Here is a 19,768-nt window from a genome sequence, read left to right on the forward strand (position 1 = left end):
AATGACCACATATTCGAAGTTTGTCGTTATCCCGGTTAAGCCAACATAGTAGCTAACACCCTCGGTTGGTAAAGAAGTCTGAGTCGTAAGAGTCAAGGACATTGACTACGATCATTCATTCACACTTAATCCCCCCGAATTAGGCATTGCAGCGAATATCCCGGAAATCCGAGAGTTGCGATAAATTAAACTCTGAGAAGAGTGGATGAGGAGGTTAAAGTTCCGAGCGATGGAACCCTATACTCACTAGATTTGACCTAAACCGAGAAAACTCAGAACCTTCGGATGAGTAGTTGCCGGAGATGTTCGCACTACTCAAGCACTTCTTCCACCCCGTTACAGACGAGTAGTGCCTAGGATCCTCCGCCCTCTCACATGGAAGAAGTCACCGCCGCCTTGTAGGCGATAGACTTCATTTTTCAAAGCGAACACTAGAATACCGAGAACCACAGGATAACCTCCGCAGCCAAGAATACTTGATCAAAGTGCGAAAGTAGTTGCGTTAAGCCTGATAACCTAGATCCCAAAGAGATTATAGGCTTGACACCAGTCTAGGTGTTAGTCGATGGGTTATACAGGAGCACCCGCGTTCCGCACTAAAATAAACTAACGCCTTGGAAATTAGGGCATGTCTTACAAGATTCATTGAACTATCAGGTGTTCCACGAATACTATCTCACGCAGAAATAGTAGAACCACCTCCTGAGATAGTCCAACACTCGTCTGGTGAAACCCTATTTCCCCGACCCTGAGGGTTTCCGTTAGGAATATCTCAAGATTCATTAGTGCAGACCCATTTTGCACAAGATTGAGATAGTCACTCTACAACAAAAGATACCGTAGGCACACAACCCATCCGATGATCTAGAAAGTCTCTAAAAGCAAAGTGATAGGAAACGCGAAACCAAGGACAACCCGAGCTTCTTAAGAACCCACCCTGAAGGACTACACTTCCAGTATGAGAGAGAACGTTTGGAAACTTCGGAATGGTGATCACGCCAGTGATGATCTCGCCATAGAAGTACACTATGTTCTAAGTACTGAAAAGCTCTACCCTTACGAGAGCTTAGGAGCATCCGAGATTCTTTACGGAGATTGGTCCAACCCTCGTCAGACCACTACTACTTTTGGAAATTCCACAAGTTTCACCACAGATCGATCCACTCCTTAGACTTGATAAGTGTTTGCCCGACGTCACCCTTCGTATCCCACTCATCTTGATAGAAACCATTGAGAAACCTAGCTTTGTTGACATACTTGTAGGAAATCGCTAACTGCACGAGACAGAATCCGCAGCCCATAGGTGAAGGTTTGTTGGAATGACAAACACATGCCAGAGTTTACTTGGGAGTGCGAGGACAAACCGAATAGGAAGTACCCTCCTGCCTTTACTCGGTCATTCATACCTACTTTCTTGCCTAAACCTGAATTTCGGGACGAAATTCCCTCTAACAGGGGGATGATGTGACAACCCGAAATTTATTCAGTCATTTTAACCCCTTTTTCCGTTAATAAGCCTCGTTTTATTTAACTGTCCGTTAACTTTTGGACTGGCTAATTTATGTGGGACTTTTATGATGACCTGGAAAGGGTTGAAATAAATTAGAAACACCCCAAAATTTTCCTTTGAATTTTTTTTTTAGTTTCAACCAAGTCAAAGTACGACCACTAAATCGGGTGCGACCAAAAGCCCCGTTTAACGGCAATATCAGGTAGATTTCCACTGAGCCCAACTCAAGCCCCTATATAAGGGAGAGTAAACTCCATTTCCACCCTTTTTACTCTCTCTCTCTACAACTTATTTTTCGAGCCAAAAATCGTCCGTTTCGAGCCCCAAACGAGTAAGCAATCTACCCTAACTTGTTGTATAGCTTATCTAGCATGCAAATTCGAGTTTAAGACATAAATTAGGGGCAAGATTATGTGTTTACTGCCCAAGAACACTCTTGGACCGTGAACACCATTTAATGGGGGGTTTTTAAGCCCCAAAACCCCTCCAAATTACCCCTAAGGCTTAGATATGACTTGTAGGCTTACACATCCGGACTTAGAACACCTTGAAACGAGTTTTTGGAGAGTAAACATGAGTTTACTGCCCAAGAACATGCTTGGGCCGTAAACTCCTCTTCATGGGGAGTAAACTCAATTTTATGCGTTAGAAATGCCCACAAACACTTCCTATGGCCTTGGAAAAATGTCTAGAAGCAATTCCATTATTGTAAAGGCTTTAAACTTCAATAAAACCAAGGGAATAGGAGTTTATGGCTGTGAAATCCCATAGAATTGGTCCATGGGCCGTAAACTCCCATTAAGTGCTCAAATGATGCCTAAACTCCTTCATTTGACTTGGAAAATGCATAGAACTTTATTTCCTACCACTTAAGACCTTAAAACACCAAAAGAACATGCATATAGGAGCTTACGGCCGTAAACTCCTCAAATGGTCCATTTAAGACATTAAACCCCTTCATATGCATTATATTTGGACCTAGCCTAATTCTATGAGTGAGATGAGGCCATTTAGCATCCTAGAACACCTCCACCATGAGTTTACGGCCGTAAACTTATGGGGACATGGTCTTAGGGCTGTGAACTCTATAAAGAGTTTACTCTTGAAGAGTAAACTCCCTATTTAGGCCATACGCACCCATAAATGTTACCCGGGACACCCCTAGCACTCAACCGAAGTGTTTTCCGCACTTTAGGATGCGTATACTTGTTTAATTAGTATTATATATACTAATTGTATGTAAACATATATTATCAGATGTTAATAGGTCACTAAGTGTGTTCAAGTCTTTACTTGACACCGAGCACCCAACTGGCACCTTCGTTCGATCCACTTACAACAGGTGAGTTCATACCCCTGAATTAACCTTTTTAAATGTTTTTACATGTTTTAGGGGGGGGGGGAATACAAGTTAAACATGCCAGTTATCATATCAATCACGTGTGATTGATAACCCGCATGCACAAGGATTTATTACACTGTCAACTGTTTTACCGAGTATGATACTGCAAATGGTTTTCCAAAACATCTTTACTTGTTCAAAGCTTTTCTCAAATGTTTTCCCACGCTGTGTGTTTTACTTCAGATCCTGTTATGGCAGTATGTTAAACAAAGGATTTCTTTACCCAAAATGTTTTATCAAAGTTCATTCAAAACTTGTTTATGAAAGGTTTCCAAAGAATTTCTAAAGGTTTTCAAACTTATTTTATAAAAGAATACCAAGACGTGATTTTCTCAGGTATAAAGGTTTTCCCAAGTTTTTCATCAAAGTTTTCTCCCATGTTTTTATACTCCTACTTGGTTAAGATACTACTGCTTCACTTCTACTTAGTTTAAACTCCTACTTGATAACGCTTTCACTTCGTGATACGCTTATACTTGTTAACGCTTCTGCTTCACTTATACTTGTTAACGCTTCTACTTCACTTATACTTGTTAATGCTTCTACTTCACTTATACTTGTTAATGCTCCTACTTCACGATACACTTATACTTCACGATACGCTTATACTTCACGATACGCTTATACTTCACGATACGCTTATACTTCACGATACGCTTCTACTTCACGACACGCTTCTACTTCACGATAAGCTCCTACTTGTTAACACTTATACTTTGGGAAACACTTCTACTTCATTAAACACTTAAACTTCGTTAAATGCTTCTACTTAGTTAAATGTATGTCTGTGCTTGTATAGTTATATATAAATAATGTTTAAAGGACTTAGGAAGGCTTGTTCGCCCTATTTCCTTTTCTTCATTGAGATGTGGTCTAGTGGGATCGGATGTCCGTCCGAAGGTCGTTTGATCATTAGTTATATATTATGTATACAAGCATAGACATATAGGTTTACATTAGTCAGTTCAGTTGTGAGTCTCTATCATTAGTCCCGTATTTTACATCAGATCTCACAATATGAGATACATCTTCAGTACACGGCCTTCTCCGTTGTCAAGTTGGTAACCAGAGTCTCTTGTAGGGAGAGCGGACATTATGTGTATAGATCTATACAAGATTGACACCCCCGCACCCTGACTGCTAGCTACAGTCTACGACCTACCAAGCCAAGGGGTGACAAATGTCATACTTACACCGATGCTTGCAGGGCGTCAATTTCTCTAGTGTCTGTCAGTATGGTTACGAGTATCTCGGGGTTACCTTATAATTTATGGCCTTAAGGTAACAGGTTTTTAACACTGTATTCACTATTTTTAGACCTTGCTAGACGTATCATTCAGTTGATACTGTCTGGGGTATGTGTTCACTGTTTTTAGACCTTGCTAGACGTATCATTCAGTTGATACTGTCTGGGGTCTGTGTTCATTGTTTTTAGACCTTGCTATACGTATCATTCAGTTGATACTGTCTGGGGTTTGTGTTCACTGTTTTTTAGACTTTGCTAGACGTATCTTTCATTTGATACCGTCTTGGATCCGTGTCTCCCTTTTGTTAGATTGAGCTAGACATACCGTTCATTCGATACTCTCCTGGAGTCTATGATTTCTTTCTGCCTTAGTCAGCAGTCTTCACTGCTGAGGCATATGTTATTTTCCCTGATATCCTCCTACTTCCTTTAAAACCAAACACCATATTTTGGTAATGATAGTGTTTAAGGGAAAATTACTTTTTACAACATAACTCTGTCGAGTCTTGGTAGAAGACTCCTTTTATTTGAGAAAATATAGGATTTTCTAGAAAGGACTCTAGTACACTGTTGATCCCAAACTACTACTTTTAATTAAGTTATTTGAACAAAATGACACTAAATACTTATGAACTCACCAGCATTTGTAAAAATGTTGATACTCGCTTTTCAAATAACTTGTATTCTCAGGTCAACATTAGACAGGTACATTCCAGGAGCTTCTGTTGAAGACGGTTTAGTACCAAGCTGCACTTATATTATTACTTGTATTACTTTGATGATGTAATGTAATGTAAACCATGTAAAACTATTACTATTAATGCAATGGTTGTTGTACTTTGATTACTATACTGCATATGTTGTGATACTTGACATGACGTCATCCACCCCATAACATTTCCGCCGTTCCGGTTTTGGGGTGTGATACCCACATAACCTCATATTCCTTCCCTTGACTTTTCTCTCCGGTCAAACCTAAACCCAAACCCATGTTTCTCTCTCTAGTCTCTACCTCTCCTTACTCCTTCGATCGACGGTAACCTCCATTACCGCCACCCACCCGCCGCCAACACTATAACCTGGAAGAAGGTCACCATCCATATCGTCATCGACATCCTCTGTTCCAAACATTGATAATCTCCTTTCTCATTTACCATTGGTAACCTAAACACAAATGAAAACCCCCATCGAAAAAATCAAATTTCTTGTGTTGATAATTCTATCTCAATTTCTACCTAATTGGATTGGAGATCTATGGTGTGGTTGGATGGATATTTCGATTTATTCTTCTTTGTTTCAGATTGTTGTATTGTCATATTTGGTTATGTTTCGGATTTCTAGATCGCTGATAGAGATGAAGAGGGTGGATCTAGGCATCCCTCTTCTCTATTCCATCCTTTTCTTACCATATTTATGGATTGTCGGATCGGATGTCGCCCTGGTCCCTAAACACATTAGTGTTCTTACCATGTTAAACCTACAATTAAATCCATTACAATTACAGGTTTGTCACTAGATACCCCTTCTCCTCCCTTTAGATTGTCGAGTCTGGTGAAATCAAGATTACGTATGTGGACTAGAGGTGGTTGAAGATGAGAAGAAAAAAGGATGAAGAGACAAACCATGTGGTAGTATAGTTACGGTGCAAATCGGAGATTAGGTTCTGAAAGGGAGAGGAACATGGTCAGGATTGAAGATGCAAACTACAATTGATTAGAGCAGATCTGTACCCTTCCTATGACCCCTGTGAGAAATTTATATTGTTTTAAGATGAAGGATTCAAAGAGAGTGCAAGCGGGGAAGAAGAAGTTGAAAGGAAGGGCACCGACTGCAGAGTGAGGGTGCAGCAGAAAGGTAGGCACCGGAGGGGAAGATTGGCAGTCACCGGAAACCGGAGAGGGAAGTCGTTGAAGGCGGAAGATGAAGTCTCACATGTATTTAGTGTAGAGAGAGAAAGATTATGTTTGACATTTTTATTTATTATTTATTTTATATCTAACTTATATAATAATAATAATAATAATAATAATAATAATAATAATAAATAAACTATTAAAAAAAACATATAAGGGTATCATTGTCATTTTAAGTTGATCAGGGACCAAATTCAAAACAAAAACAAATCGTAGGGACTATCCGAGTTAAAAAAAAAAGTTGTTAAACGCATAAATTACCCCAAAACATAGGGACCATTCATGTAATTTACCCTTTTAGCAATGATGTTGAATTGCTTTATCCTTTACAAATTATTCCTCCATTATAATAGCCATGAAATAATGTTTACAACATTATCGTTGACTATTGATTTCATTTATGTTAACCGAACACCTAAACTTCTTTCCAACCTTTTCCATCTTTCGAAGTTTGAGTCCTTTATACTACTTCTTCTCTGCTATTCTAAAATACTTCTCCAAATAACTATGTCCATGGTTTTATTATTTTTCCTTATTTTGGTTGTCTTTATTATCGTAACTACTTCTCATTCTCTTACACATTTTATATACCTTCTCTTATAGTTCTTCATTACCTTTTACTTTTAAATTGAATTTTTGTTTATGCTTATATGCCATCAACACTCGAAAGGGATAACCAAATATAAGACTCTTCCCTTTAATTAGTTTAATAAGTTCAATATTTATATTTTTGTCTTGTAACGTCCCAAAATTATGAGGTAAAAATTTCATTTTTAATTTTATCAAAACACCAATTATCTTTTATTCAAACATCTAAAAGTATTTCATAATAAAACAATCATTAGAGTACAATCCCAAAATCATCACATTGTGAAAACATGGGTGGATGTGCTGCGATCAAGCCGTGCCCTTCTCTTTCGAACCGGAAATACCTGAAACCATAACCATATAAACCGTAAGCACGAAGCTTAGTAGGTTCCCTAAAATACCACATACCATACATATCAAACATATAATGGGCCCCACTCAGTATACAAATATGTCAATCATCGGGCCTTGCCCGGTATACATATAAGCATATAGACATAATAACACATAACACATGCAATAATCAAACATATGAATAGCATACAAAATGATCATCGGGCCTCGCCAGACATTGGGTCTTGCCCGGTAACATATAAACACATATCACATGCAAGAGTCATACAAACAACTAGCATACTAATCATACAATTAATGGGTCGACATTTGTGCCTTCAACTGGCTAAACACAGTGAGGAACTCACCTCAATCCGCTGATAAGCAAATAAGTGAATAATTGCTCGGCTCCCTTTACCGGATAACCTCGCACCAACTAACAATAAATACAACCATAATTAATAATTAACCCAATCACACAAAATTCAAGGCCCAATCCATAATCCAACTTCCTAAAGGGTAAAATACCATTTTACCCCTTCCATAACTGGTCCAACCTCAAATGGCATAACCCCTAAAAGGCCCAAGGCCCAAAATGGATTCCTGTGAAGTACGCCCTGCGTACTCGAAACGTATGCCCCGCGTACCCACTGTCGAAGCACAATGTACAAGACGCTGCGCAAATCATACATTACACTGAGTGTACTCCTATGCACACCTAACGTACTCAACAGAGAGCCAAAAATCCCACAAAAGCTCTTAATGGTTAAGATAAGAACATCTAAACTCATATATGACCCTAAGGAGATGTCTTAACACGTAAAGTTGGAAACTTTACTCCTTTGCATGACTTAATGAGACCAAATCCTTAATAAAATCTATAATAAACACCCAAACTCATGCATGGTCCAAAATAACTCATCAAAATGACATTTTTATGAATAAGGGACCTCACAAATGCCAAGATCGAGTATTCTAAGCTATTGGAGTAGTTTATACTCACAAAATCAACACCTTGGGACCAAAACATGGAAAAAAACCACCTAAATACAGATCTATACTTAAGAACCATAAAGCTTGAAGCTTTGTACCTCCAGATGGTAGATCAAGATGCACAAAGTCTGGATCCAAAAGCTTCAAGCAATCCTACACTTCTACAAGAAGTTCCTTCTTCTTCAATGAGCACCAAAATGCATGAAATACCACCAAAAGCTTAAGAACCACACCAATGGAGGCTAGGGTTTCATTTATAGGGTTTAATGGGATAGAGGCTGAAGATAAGAGGGTGTGGTGTTGTGTTAAGGAGCTTAAATAGGGTCTAAGATCCTAAGATCCTAAATTAGGGTTTGGGTCTGACTAGAGTATGCCATTGGTACTTCTGGTGCGCCTAACGTACTCCAAATAGAATCTGCGACTGCCTTGCCTCGTACGCCCAACGTACTTCCATGTACGCCCAGCGTACTAGGCTTAATTCTAAAACCGCCAAACTTCCGAAGTCCATAACTTCTTCATTCTAAGTCCGTTTTCGACGATACTTATATCCTTAGAAAGGTAATGAGAAGCTCTACACTTCTATCAACTCATTCTTGCCTTGAAACTTCCCGAACTAAAATCCAAAATTCAAAAAAAGCTTGAACCGCCACTTTACGGTTATATCCTTGGGCTTCAAATCACAAACCGAACTCCCGGATCATCTAACCTACATTACCCACACCCAAAATGGTCTAAATCTCTCTTTCCTAAAGGCCCTAAGCCTTATGATATCAGATCCTCGGTCACGACCCCGAATTAGGAAACGATTCGGAACAGAGTGTTACATGTCTGCTTGCACATCTTCCACCACGAAAACACCAGTAAAACTAGGGGTGAGCATTGTGCGGTTTAGTGTGGTTTTCAGACCAAACCGAACCGCAAATCACATGGTGTGGTTTTTGCATTCTTAAAACCATTGGGTGCGGTTTTTCGGTTTTTCAATACGGTTTCGGTTTGTATCGGTGCGGTTTCGGTTTTAAACCGTGTTAAGAATTTGGTGCAGTTCTTTTATGTTTTTTGGTGCAGTTTTTTTAAAACTGTAAGAACTAAAAACCATGTGCATGTAAGCTTGTATTGTGCTGTTTTTTTTTTAAACCATTCATTTTCAGTTCAAAACAAAATTACATAATCAAAAATTGTAAGTCGCTTAAAATACAACTTGTGACTACTCTCACAAACTAATTAATAATTGAAGGTTGGTTGATTTTGACTTAATTTGTTACAAGCTTATTACATGTAATCGATTAGTACGTTTGGCTAACAATATAACATTTCTTTTTGCACCCCATATAGTCTTATACAAACACAAAATAAACATATAATAAATATATTATCGTTTATAAGTATTTTAAATAGCATGTATATAATATACATTGATTGATTTATTACAATACACGCTTGCGGTGCGGTTCGGTTTTGGTGGACCGGTTTTTAGGATAGAAATCGCACCGCACCGTTGACCTTCGGTTTTTGCAAAAATTAAATTTGCACAATTGGTTTTTGCATCGGTTTCGGTTTTTCGGTTGCGGTTTATTGCGGTTTTGTAGGTTTTTCTTTAGTCGGTTCGGTTTTTGCTCACCCCTAAGTAAAACAACATTAAAAGTATTGTTATGTTTTTGTTTTTGGATGTATGTCTCTTTTCATAAAATGGTATCAAATAACATCCTATTTTTTACACTTTTGTCTATAATAATATGTTATTTTCTATGGCTGACTTTTTTTGGATCAATTTTTGTATAAAGGTGACTATATGTCTTTCTTCTTCTCGTGTGCCCTTTAAAGGGTAAAATTGTAAACAAAAAAGGTTTTTTTTGGTCTGATTGTATACTTAACCTCTAAACAAGAGTTGAGATCTCTGTTTTTTTTCGATAAGGTGTAATGTTTTGGGTTTAAATGGTTTATCTGTGGTACATTTGATATTAACTTAAAAGAAACCTAGAAATTACGGTTAGTATATTTAAGATTAAACTCAAAGTACATTGATATTAACCAAATAAGTTCATAACAAAATGCAAAGTACGTTGCCATAAACTTACAATTCCTTACTATTAGTATAGATTAAAAAATAAAAGAAAATAATAATCAAGTAGAATGATATTTGTTCTATGAACAAAAGGACCAAATTTCTCACAATTTAACATAGGGACTGTTTTGAAAATTTAGTTACATAGGGGCTGTTTTGTTGATTGAATAACTAAGGACCAGATTTCACTTAATTTATTAAGACATGGGATATTTGTAAATTTAGTAACACAGGGGCTATTTTGTCCATTGATTAGCATAGGGAGCTATTATGTAATTTTTTACAATGTATTATGAAATACATTAAGGTGTTTGTTTTTCTTGTAAAAAAAACTTTTCAGACCTCTTATTGATGCGCAATGCAGCACACACACAACACTTTTCCTCTTACAACTGTTCGTTTTTTAGAAGTCTTTGGAGTAAAAAAAAAATTATGCGTGTGTTTTGATTGGGGCAGTACTTGTATTACTTTTCCAACCTCATTTTTTTTTTCTTGCTGAAATCTTGATGAATCTTGATTATATGTTGCTGAAATCTTGCTGAATTCTTGTTTCACTTTTTTTTTTTTTCGTTTTTTTGGTTTATTCTTGTTGATTTTTTTTTCGCTTTTTATATTGAATAATGATAATTTCTTGATGAAATATCATTATTTTTTTTGTTGAAATATCATTTTTTTTTGCTAAAATATCATAAATTCTTGTTGAAATGTCATACATTATTAAAATTTGCGATATTGAAAAACTATTTTCGGTTTATAAAATCAGTTTATTTTAAATTTCTAATATCTGTAGCAGCATTCATATGTTAAAAAACAAACACATTTCTTATTACAGTCTGCAACCGTTTGGTCCACCTCTTCTGCTATAGATGGTTGTAGAGGTGGTCCGTAGACTTCATGAATTTTTGCTTCAAAAAAACAAAAAACACCTAATATAGGGAGCTATTATGTAGTTTGTTGAAACTAAAATTATATGCTTGAAAGTTTGTAACACAAGGGCTGTTTTGTAAATTTAGTCACACAGGGGTTGTTTCTCATTTCTTTCAGTAACACATGGGCCAATTTTCACACAAATTGTATGTTGTTTTCAACGGTTGACTTCTGTTTGGATCAATTTTTATATAAAGGTGACCAAATGTCTTTCTTCTTCTTGTGTGCCCTTTAAAATGTCAAATTGTAAAAAAAAATTTGTCTGTGTTCTTGTGATTTGTGTGTTGTTTGTGGGTCATGTATATGTCCCGTTTTGTGAAAAGCAAATCAACTTTAAGGGGTGACATGTTCTCTTCTACCTTCATTTTTTTTATTTTATGATAATAACATAAACCTAATGAAAGAATATTCAGGCAAAGTTTATTGCTTTGTTGCCTTTGGTACCCGGAAATTAAAAAACAACATCAAAAGTTTAAATGAATATGTTTTATTCAGATGTTAAATAAGCTCTACTCGTGGGCAAAAAATCCAAACTCAAAGGCTTTAAGCCCCGTCTCCAAAGATTACATGAATATCAACGAATTTTGAAAGATGATCACATTTTACCATCTTACATTTCAGTAAGTTCACTTCATTTTGTCATTGACAAGTTTATTAAATTGCTTATTTTCTGGGTGATTTTATGTTAGACCATCTTTTATATGACAACTCTTTTATGCCATCACACATATTACTATTAGAAAATAAATTAAATAACTAATGAATTTTGTCATTTTCGACAACAACTTTTGCATATGGTCTGGGTAGTTGGAAAGCTTACACCATGTCAAGGATAATCAAGTAGAAGTGACTGATATATACCATGATGGGGATAACAGAGTAAATGATAAAGTTTGGTGATTTCCAGGTGGTTGACAAAATAAACTCTATGTACATAGCTTGTTTGCTAAAATGCCTAAGTAAATGTTTATTGAAACTAAAATTGTATGCTTGATAGTTTATATCACTGATCTGTGTATGTAAATATTGTTATATTTATCTTAATTTTAATATTTCTGTTTTCTTTTTTTGTTCCTTCTTCGTATCCTCTTTTATATGTGATGTAGGACAAGGGTAAAATTGTCAAAATAGCCATCAACACTCTAAAGGGATAACCGGATAAGCAACAAAGTTTAAGTGCTATTTGTTTTTTCTAAAAAACTACTTCTGACTACTTATTGATGCTCCGCGCAGCACACACGTAACACTTGACCATTCGCAGCTGTTTGTTTTTCAGAAGACTTCTAACTTAAAAACTGTTGCATGTGTACTGCGTGACGCAACACTTGACCATCTGCTTCAAACCTCTTCACACCTTAGTTTAATTTATTGCAGCAGTCTGTAGAGGTTAAAAAACAAATAAACTTTTTATTACATGCTGCAACCGTTTGGTCTCTTTCTTCAGAGGGTTGCAGAGGTGGTCCGCATACTTCAAACATTTTCGCTTCGAAAAAACAAACGACACCTAGACTTGTGTTTGTTGATATGTGTTTCGATAAAGATGGTAAACTATCAAATAAAACATTTGTTGTTGTGTATAAAGAAGATTTTAGAAATTTATAAAACCTTTGTACAGTTTTATTATTTATATAGATTTCAGTTTCAGTTTTATTTATATTTATATTGCATTCTACAAAATTATAATTTTCTAACATTTTTTATATATACAAAATGCCAAATGAAATAAGATTCTTGATAATATTAAGGGTGACAATAATGTTATGAAGATGTAAAGGACGATTAACAGAAAAAAGTTTGGAGTGACCGGTATGAGTAACGGGAATAGATGAACCATTGCCAATAAGAACAGATTTAATGTGTCTCTTATTGATAAAAGATGTGAGTATACCTGTATCGGAGCCAAGGTGTGATGTGGCTCCGGTGTCCGTATACCAATTAGCATCCGCACTATCAGTAACATTCAAGGAGTTGAAGGCTTGAGCGAGGTCGATAGGCTAATTTTGAGATATTGAAGGGAACCACTGCCATGGAGGCCGAAGAGTTGGAGTGGAGGTTGTGTGATATGCAGTTGCTGTAGCGGAAGGTGGGGTACCAAGAATGCCCTATTGAATTGATTGGGCTGGTGAGTTAGGCATGCGCCGTTGGGCTGCTGAATTGGGTCTATAGCTGGGCCAAGAAGGTGGATACCCCCAAGGAAAATTCTGCCACGGTAAGGTGAATGGGTTCCAAGGAACCGGTTGGGGATGCAACATATGACCAGACCCAGAAGTATTCGGCGATGGGAGTCAGAGTTGCCGCCTCCACGACGATTCTGATTAGGACGACGACCACTACGGTTAGAGGAAGACAGTGTGCGACTACTGTTGGCGGCATACAATATCGAAGGTGCAGAGGAGTGATCCAAGTGTGAAGGTGGTGTTGGGCAGTTCGATTTTAGTCTGCTTTCTTCAACCAGAAGCTTGGAGCGGACCAAATTATAGGTTGTAAATGGGTCCCTGTGGCGAAGAAGCATGGATATGTTTTCGAACTGTGGGGATAAGCCATTCAACAGATGTGCAATAAACGACTTTTCAGGGATAGGGTTCTCGATATTGGCCAAGAGATCATTGATGGACTTCATTTTTTGACAATATTGGGCAATTGAAAGTTCACCTTGTGTCATGAATCGAAGTTCGTTTTCAAGTTCAATGGCTCGGGTATCTTTATTTTTACGAAACAAGTCTTCAAGGCTTTGCCATATGGAATGAGCGGTGGAGTTTTTCTTGACTATGGATGTGAGGAGAGGCTGAGTAAAAGTGGCATAGATCCATGACTTGACAATGTAGTCTAGGGCATACCATTCTTCATCCTTATCAGACTTTGGAAGTGAAGTCCCGTCGAGAAATCCAAGCACCCGATATCCCCTATAGTGAGTTTCAAACAATTCGCGCCAGGCATCATAGTTTAATTCATTGAAGTCAAGAATAATAGGAACATGAGTTTTGATGTTAACAACACCATATGGCTTCTGATTGATGGAGTTTTTCGAACCTGAGGATTCATCACCAGACATGGCTGATTATAGAGAGTGTAGATGGAGAGAGAGGTGAAGAAGAAAGAAGAAAAGAAAACATGGCAAAGCAGAAGGGTGATCGACGACACAATTGATGCACGTCAACAGGAGGATCGTGAAGAGGAAATTAGGGTAGATGGGTTTAGTCTGAAACCATATTGGACGAGATCTTTCCTCAATGAAGAAGCATTGTAATAATAATGATTAAATACAAGATTACATGGTCCCCATGGGCTAGGAAACTGTTGGGCTAAATACAAATACACGCTATCTAAATGTATAATACAATAATACATTAATAATTCAAACCAATATCATTTCTTAATTTCAATCAATGATTATGTCATTATGATATTACCAGGGATGAGCAACTTGCTGAACTCGGACCGGCCCGACCCGAAGACCAAAACTCGTGAATCACCTTACCCAAAAATCGGACCGTTTTTGCACTTAACATCACTATTTTTATTAAAAAAAGCTGCACTACTTTTATAAAGCAAAACTGCACTATTTTTATAAAAATTGCACTTAACAACACTATTTTTATTTTAAAAAAAATACTATATTATTTAAAAAAAACTGCACTATTTTTATTAAAAAATTATTTTAGGAAATAACTTTTGGTTTTTCGAGAAACAAAAATCAACACCATAATACGATCAAGTGAAGAGGCCGAAACAAAAAAAAAAAAATTGACACTATAATGTGATCCATTGGAGAGGTCGAATCAATTCAATCGGACAACATTTTTTTTTTTTAATTTTGGTAATTCTTGCTTACTGTTTGTCAATAAAAAAATAAAATAAATAACTTTTTGTTTTTCGGTCCGGTCCGGGTTAAATCCTTTAATTCGGGTACGGTCCGGTCCAAATCCGAAACCTGATTATTGATAAAAAATCAAACCTGAAAACTGGCCCCCTAATATGATAATCCAGTTCGGTCCGTCCCGGTCCCGGTTTTTTTCCGATCCAGTTATAATTCTCAATAACTAAGTTATAATTTAATTAAAATTATTTTTAAGTTATTCATCCGTTGTGTCCATGGTTATAACCTAGAATCTATATTATATTCTTAGTTTTTAACTAATCTAGTGTTTTGGCTTAAACGGAAAAATAAAATACGTATATATGTAAGTTTAGCCAGCAATGAAATATTTGAGATTTATAAGAATCGAAAAACCTCATTTAAATTTGAATGTGAATAAGTTGATCATTCAATAAATTGTTTTGTACCTTGCAGATTCACCACATTTCTTGACTATCAACACGACGAGATGAAACCCACTAACTCCTCCAACGAATCATATGAACAACCACCATTTTGCACTGCTTCTTTAACCATTTCCTTCATTCCGATTGCTCTAACTCTCATCTCCTCCCCTTCTTCATCCACCATAACTCTCCTAATCATAATTTCCATCTCCCCACTCTCTAAACCCTCCAATTCAAACCCTATCTTCCATACATAACTCACGTAACGTGCATTCACCATTTGGTCTATATTAAAAGGTTGGCATATCATCGGAATCCCTTCCGAAATACTCTCCAATGTCGAATTCCAACCACAATGACTCCAAAATCCACCAACAGCAAAATGGGCCAACACTTCCTTTTGGGGCGCCCATTTTACAATCAAGCCACGTTCTCTCGTCTCCTCTATGAAACCCTCCGGCAAGAACTCAGTCCATTCCGAGTCACAAACTGAACCCGGTCTAACCACCCATATGAACCGCTGGTTGCTTTTGGCTATCCCACATGCCATCTCGGTTAGCACTTTCTTATCCAACCTCATTAAGCTTCCGAAGCTTATGTAAATCACGGATTTGGGAGCTTGTTTGTCGAGCCAGGCAATGCAACTAGTGTCCTCTTCGAGAAAATTAGTAGGGGGATTAGTTGGTGCTATTTTGTGCAGAGGTCCGACTGCAAAAACTGGAACCTGGTAGTGCTTCTGGATTTGGGTTAAGGCTTCATGTTCGAGAACTTTGATGGTGTTCCAAATAACTGTAGAGGGTCGTATCGATTGGCTCATTATGGCTACCAGTTGCTGCATATCTTCAACAGGTGATTTTGAAAAGGGCAGATCTTTGTACCTGAGGGGATGATGATTTGGCACCATCTCCTGCATCACATAATCTTTTCAACAAATAGGAGTTACCTTAATTAGTTTGTATATACATCTAGTACTTTGTCGTGCTTTTAATTGAAAAAGTACTAGATTACTTAATTGAATCTTTCATCTACATAAATCAAGGTTGTAATTAAGTTTGATGTACCTTGTTCAAGAAATCTGCTTTCTTGATGGAGCTGCTGACGGACAAGGTAAGCCGGAAAGTACGCTGCACTGCAACTGCGGAAGACTATGGCGGCAAGATTCAGATCGACGGCAACGATTCCTGCAAAAAACATAAGGTGGTCATAGATGACAACGATTGATTTATTTCCTCCATTTTGTTCACCGATCAATCGAGTCAAGTGTTCTTGGAAGGATGGTTTGCAGTTTTTGTTGAGAGTCTGGATGAAATTACTGAAGCTACCGGAGTCATCAATAGTGGATAAATTGTCGGAAAGCGGGAGAAAAGTGAAGGAAGGATGGTTAGAAGGGTTAGGAGGGTTTAAATTGGAGTGAGCAATGGCTATAGAGAACCCATGGGCATGAAGGGCTTTAGCGAGCTGAAGAGTAGGGGTCATGTGGCCATGAAACGGGGATGATGCTAGCACCACCAGTGGCCACCGTCTTCCGCCGTGTTCTTCCATCTCTCTATCTCTCTATGTATCTATGTATCGATCTAGAATAGTTTTTGTTTTCTTTAGTGGTTTGTGCGCAGAGAGAATATTTAGTAAACAATGAAGAAAAGGAGTAGAGGCACTCATCTGTCTTTATGGGAAGCACCAACATTCACTGATTCACTACCATGGCCTATGATTGGTTTTGCCTTTAATTTACAAAAGAAAAAACATTTACGTAACTATAAACGCCTAACTATCAAAGTATGGTTGCTAAAACTATAAAACACGCAACAAAAATACCAAATCAGATTCAGAATCTCACAAAATAATAATTGAAAATCAGAATTAAAACTACTATAAAATCAGAACTTAATACAAGATTCAAAACTGCAACAAAATCTACTACAAACTACGTACTACAAAATAATAATTGAATATCAGAATCATAATTACTACAAAATTAGAATTGAACATCAGTTTTGGGTTTTCTCACAAAACATGTTGATTCATAATTACTACACAAAATCAAAATGATCTAAAAAAAAATCCTCGAAATTGAAAATTAGATGTAAATTAGATTCAATACTACTACAAAATATTCTAAAAAATCATAATGTTCACAAAATCATAATTGAATATGTCTCATTTCTTAGAATTGAATATCAGTTTTGGATTTCTGTTTTCTTGAACTGACGCAAAAAAGACTAAGTAGTCGAGAATCACCCTCACTACAAAAAAAAAAAAAAAAAAAAAAAAAAAAAAAAAAAAAAAAAAATAAAAATTACATTTAATAGCACAAGAAGTAGCACAAGGTTTTTAAGTGGCATAATTTTTTCGTGTCATTAATTCATTATCTTATGTTTTAGTGGCCCATATTTTGTTTTGATACTTTATAAAAGGAAGTATTATTAGCTAGGTTTGAATTGTGTTTTTGAATTAGTCAATAGTACTCATTTTCCTCTTTCCTTTATTTATTTTATTTTGGTTTCTCACTTTGTTCCTCCAAATAACTTTTCATTTTCCTTCTAAATCATTTTTAAGTTCAATCTTAACATATACACAAACCTTCACTATTGGTTTTGTGTCTTCTAAATACAACCATTTAGATGTCTAACAAACAAATATGTTTTCAGTCAGAGAAAGATTGTTTAGAGCCTTTGTCAGGAGTATGTCCGATTTAGAATCAGACAGATTGTACCAAACATTGGCAACTCCTAGCTCCCTTGTCGTTTGTTGCCTCTGTCATCATTCCAAGTAGGAATGAAAGTGGGACCGACCCGGCGTGAATGAACCAAAACCCAAAGACAAAATTACAAAAATGGTCCCTGTGGTTGGCAAAATTCTATAGTTTTGGTCCAAAACGAAATGTTGGTGTACCACTGGTCCAATTTTAGATACCTTGTGCGGTTTTGGTCCCTATGGTTATATTTTCTTGTGTTTTTGGTCCACATCCCACCTAAAATGACTAATATGCCCTTTTAGTAATTCTTTTTCAATATCTTTTGTTATTCTTTTAAGACGTTTTAATTAAAAAAAATCAAAAAAGAAAATTCTACCCACCCAATATCCCACTCTTTATTTGTGTATCTCTCCCAAAACGAAGATCCCACCCATCGCCGACACCACCGAAAACACGCTTGAGCATTAGTCGTCACCGCCACTTCATCACCCACCATCATCGGTCAACACCACCACAAGAAAAATTGGAGCACATCTATTTCAATTCGGCTCTTCCATCTGGAATCAAAGAGATCCAACAGCAATGGCCATGGCTGGTGATTTTCTCCAAGAACACAAGGCACACACAATTTTAGATTCTATTTACGGGATGATTTTAGCTCCGATTTGATTCAGCACCATCGTATCCTTTTTTGAGTCCATTAACCCTAAACACATAAATGATATGAGTGCACATATATGAATATCAATTTGTAGACATAGACTGTTCTTGAAAGCCCATAAGTTTTTTTCAGAGGGTTGTCGCAGTGGTGATGGTGTTTCTGGATAGAACAGGTGGTGGTGTTCTTACCTTTCATCTTCTCCGGCTCTGGCGGATCTGAAAACCATAGTTCTAACAAAAGATTAAAGATGGTGGTGCTCCAGATCTGCAAAAGAGCGATGTCGAGGATGGGAGAAGTGGCGATGTGTTCTTTCGTCGGTGACAAAGCAGAGGGAGTAGAGGTGTATTTTTATAGGTGGCCAACGGTGGGGAGAGGAGGCGACGCTAGGTGGAGAGGACGACTTTTTAGGTGGTGGAGAACGATGGCGAGGGTGAGAAAAGTGTTGGGGTGTTCGTTCGTCGGTGACTGTGCAGATAGGGATAGGGGAGAGAAAGAGAGAGAGAGAGAGAGAGAGAGAGAGAGAGAGAGAGAGCGAGAGAGAAAGAGAGATGCATTTTTCATAGGTGATCAGCAACGGAGGGGGAGGTGGCAGTTTCTGGCGGTGACGGAGATTATTTCCGGTTGTGGAAGCTGAAAACATGTTTCTTGAGAGAGAGAGAGAGAGGTATTTTGATTTTTAATTACTTAAAAATACTAAAATGAATAAAAAAATAAAAAACAAATATGAGGGGTATAATCGTCTTTTTAGATGGAGAGGGACCAAAACCAATAGAAAGATCCAATTTTGGACCATTGGTGCACCACTAAAACTTTTTGGACCAAAACTACATAATTTTGCCAAACACAGGGACCATTTTTGCAATTTTGTCAAACCCAAAAATCAGAATTGAAGGATTAGAAGACTTAAGAAAGAATCGACACGGTATTAAGGAACTGACTTTGGTTTGCTTCCAAGTATTAGGCCAAAGTGGGGATGAAACAGTTGGAACCAAAAATTGGTACTTGGAACTGGTTTTGGGTTTTAGACCCAGATAACCAAAAAGTTTGTTGTTGAACTTTAAAATTGGTTTGGGATGGCTTAGACTATAGGGAGTGACCCTTGCCACTCCTCACCAAGACGTCACCAACTCCGCCCTTAGGCTCTCGCCAAGGGTCTCGACAAGGATGCCTCGCAA

General features: G+C 37.2%; 1 protein-coding gene across 5 annotated transcripts; it reads right to left on the reverse strand.

The window, feature by feature from the left end:
• Window positions 1-6,836: 6,836 nt before the first annotated feature.
• LOC145076936 (UDP-glycosyltransferase 76H1-like) lies at window positions 6,837-17,055 on the reverse strand. 5 transcript variants are annotated; one of them, XM_079022728.1, is made up of 3 exons: window positions 16,299-17,051; window positions 15,259-16,158; window positions 6,837-7,003 (listed from the first exon to the last, which is right to left on the reverse strand). In XM_079022728.1, exons 1-2 carry the CDS (start codon window positions 16,777-16,779, stop codon window positions 15,287-15,289), a joined length of 1,353 nt encoding a protein of 450 aa, XP_078878854.1. In that variant the 5' UTR covers window positions 16,780-17,051; the 3' UTR covers window positions 6,837-7,003; window positions 15,259-15,286. The 5 variants fall into 5 exon arrangements, 3 of the variants coding, with proteins under 3 accessions (XP_078878854.1, XP_078878855.1, XP_078878853.1); XM_079022729.1 differs by lacking the exon at window positions 6,837-7,003 and adding an exon at window positions 10,549-12,352 and having other exon boundaries at window positions 16,299-17,055; XR_013692875.1 differs by lacking the exon at window positions 16,299-17,051 and having other exon boundaries at window positions 12,863-15,288.
• Between the last annotated feature and the right edge of the window lie 2,713 nt (window positions 17,056-19,768).

Source organism: Lactuca serriola, chromosome 9, assembly GCF_051521515.1.
Source record: "Lactuca serriola cultivar US96UC23 chromosome 9, Lser_US96UC23_V15, whole genome shotgun sequence".
In the NCBI taxonomy this organism is placed as follows: Eukaryota; Viridiplantae; Streptophyta; class Magnoliopsida; order Asterales; family Asteraceae; genus Lactuca; species Lactuca serriola.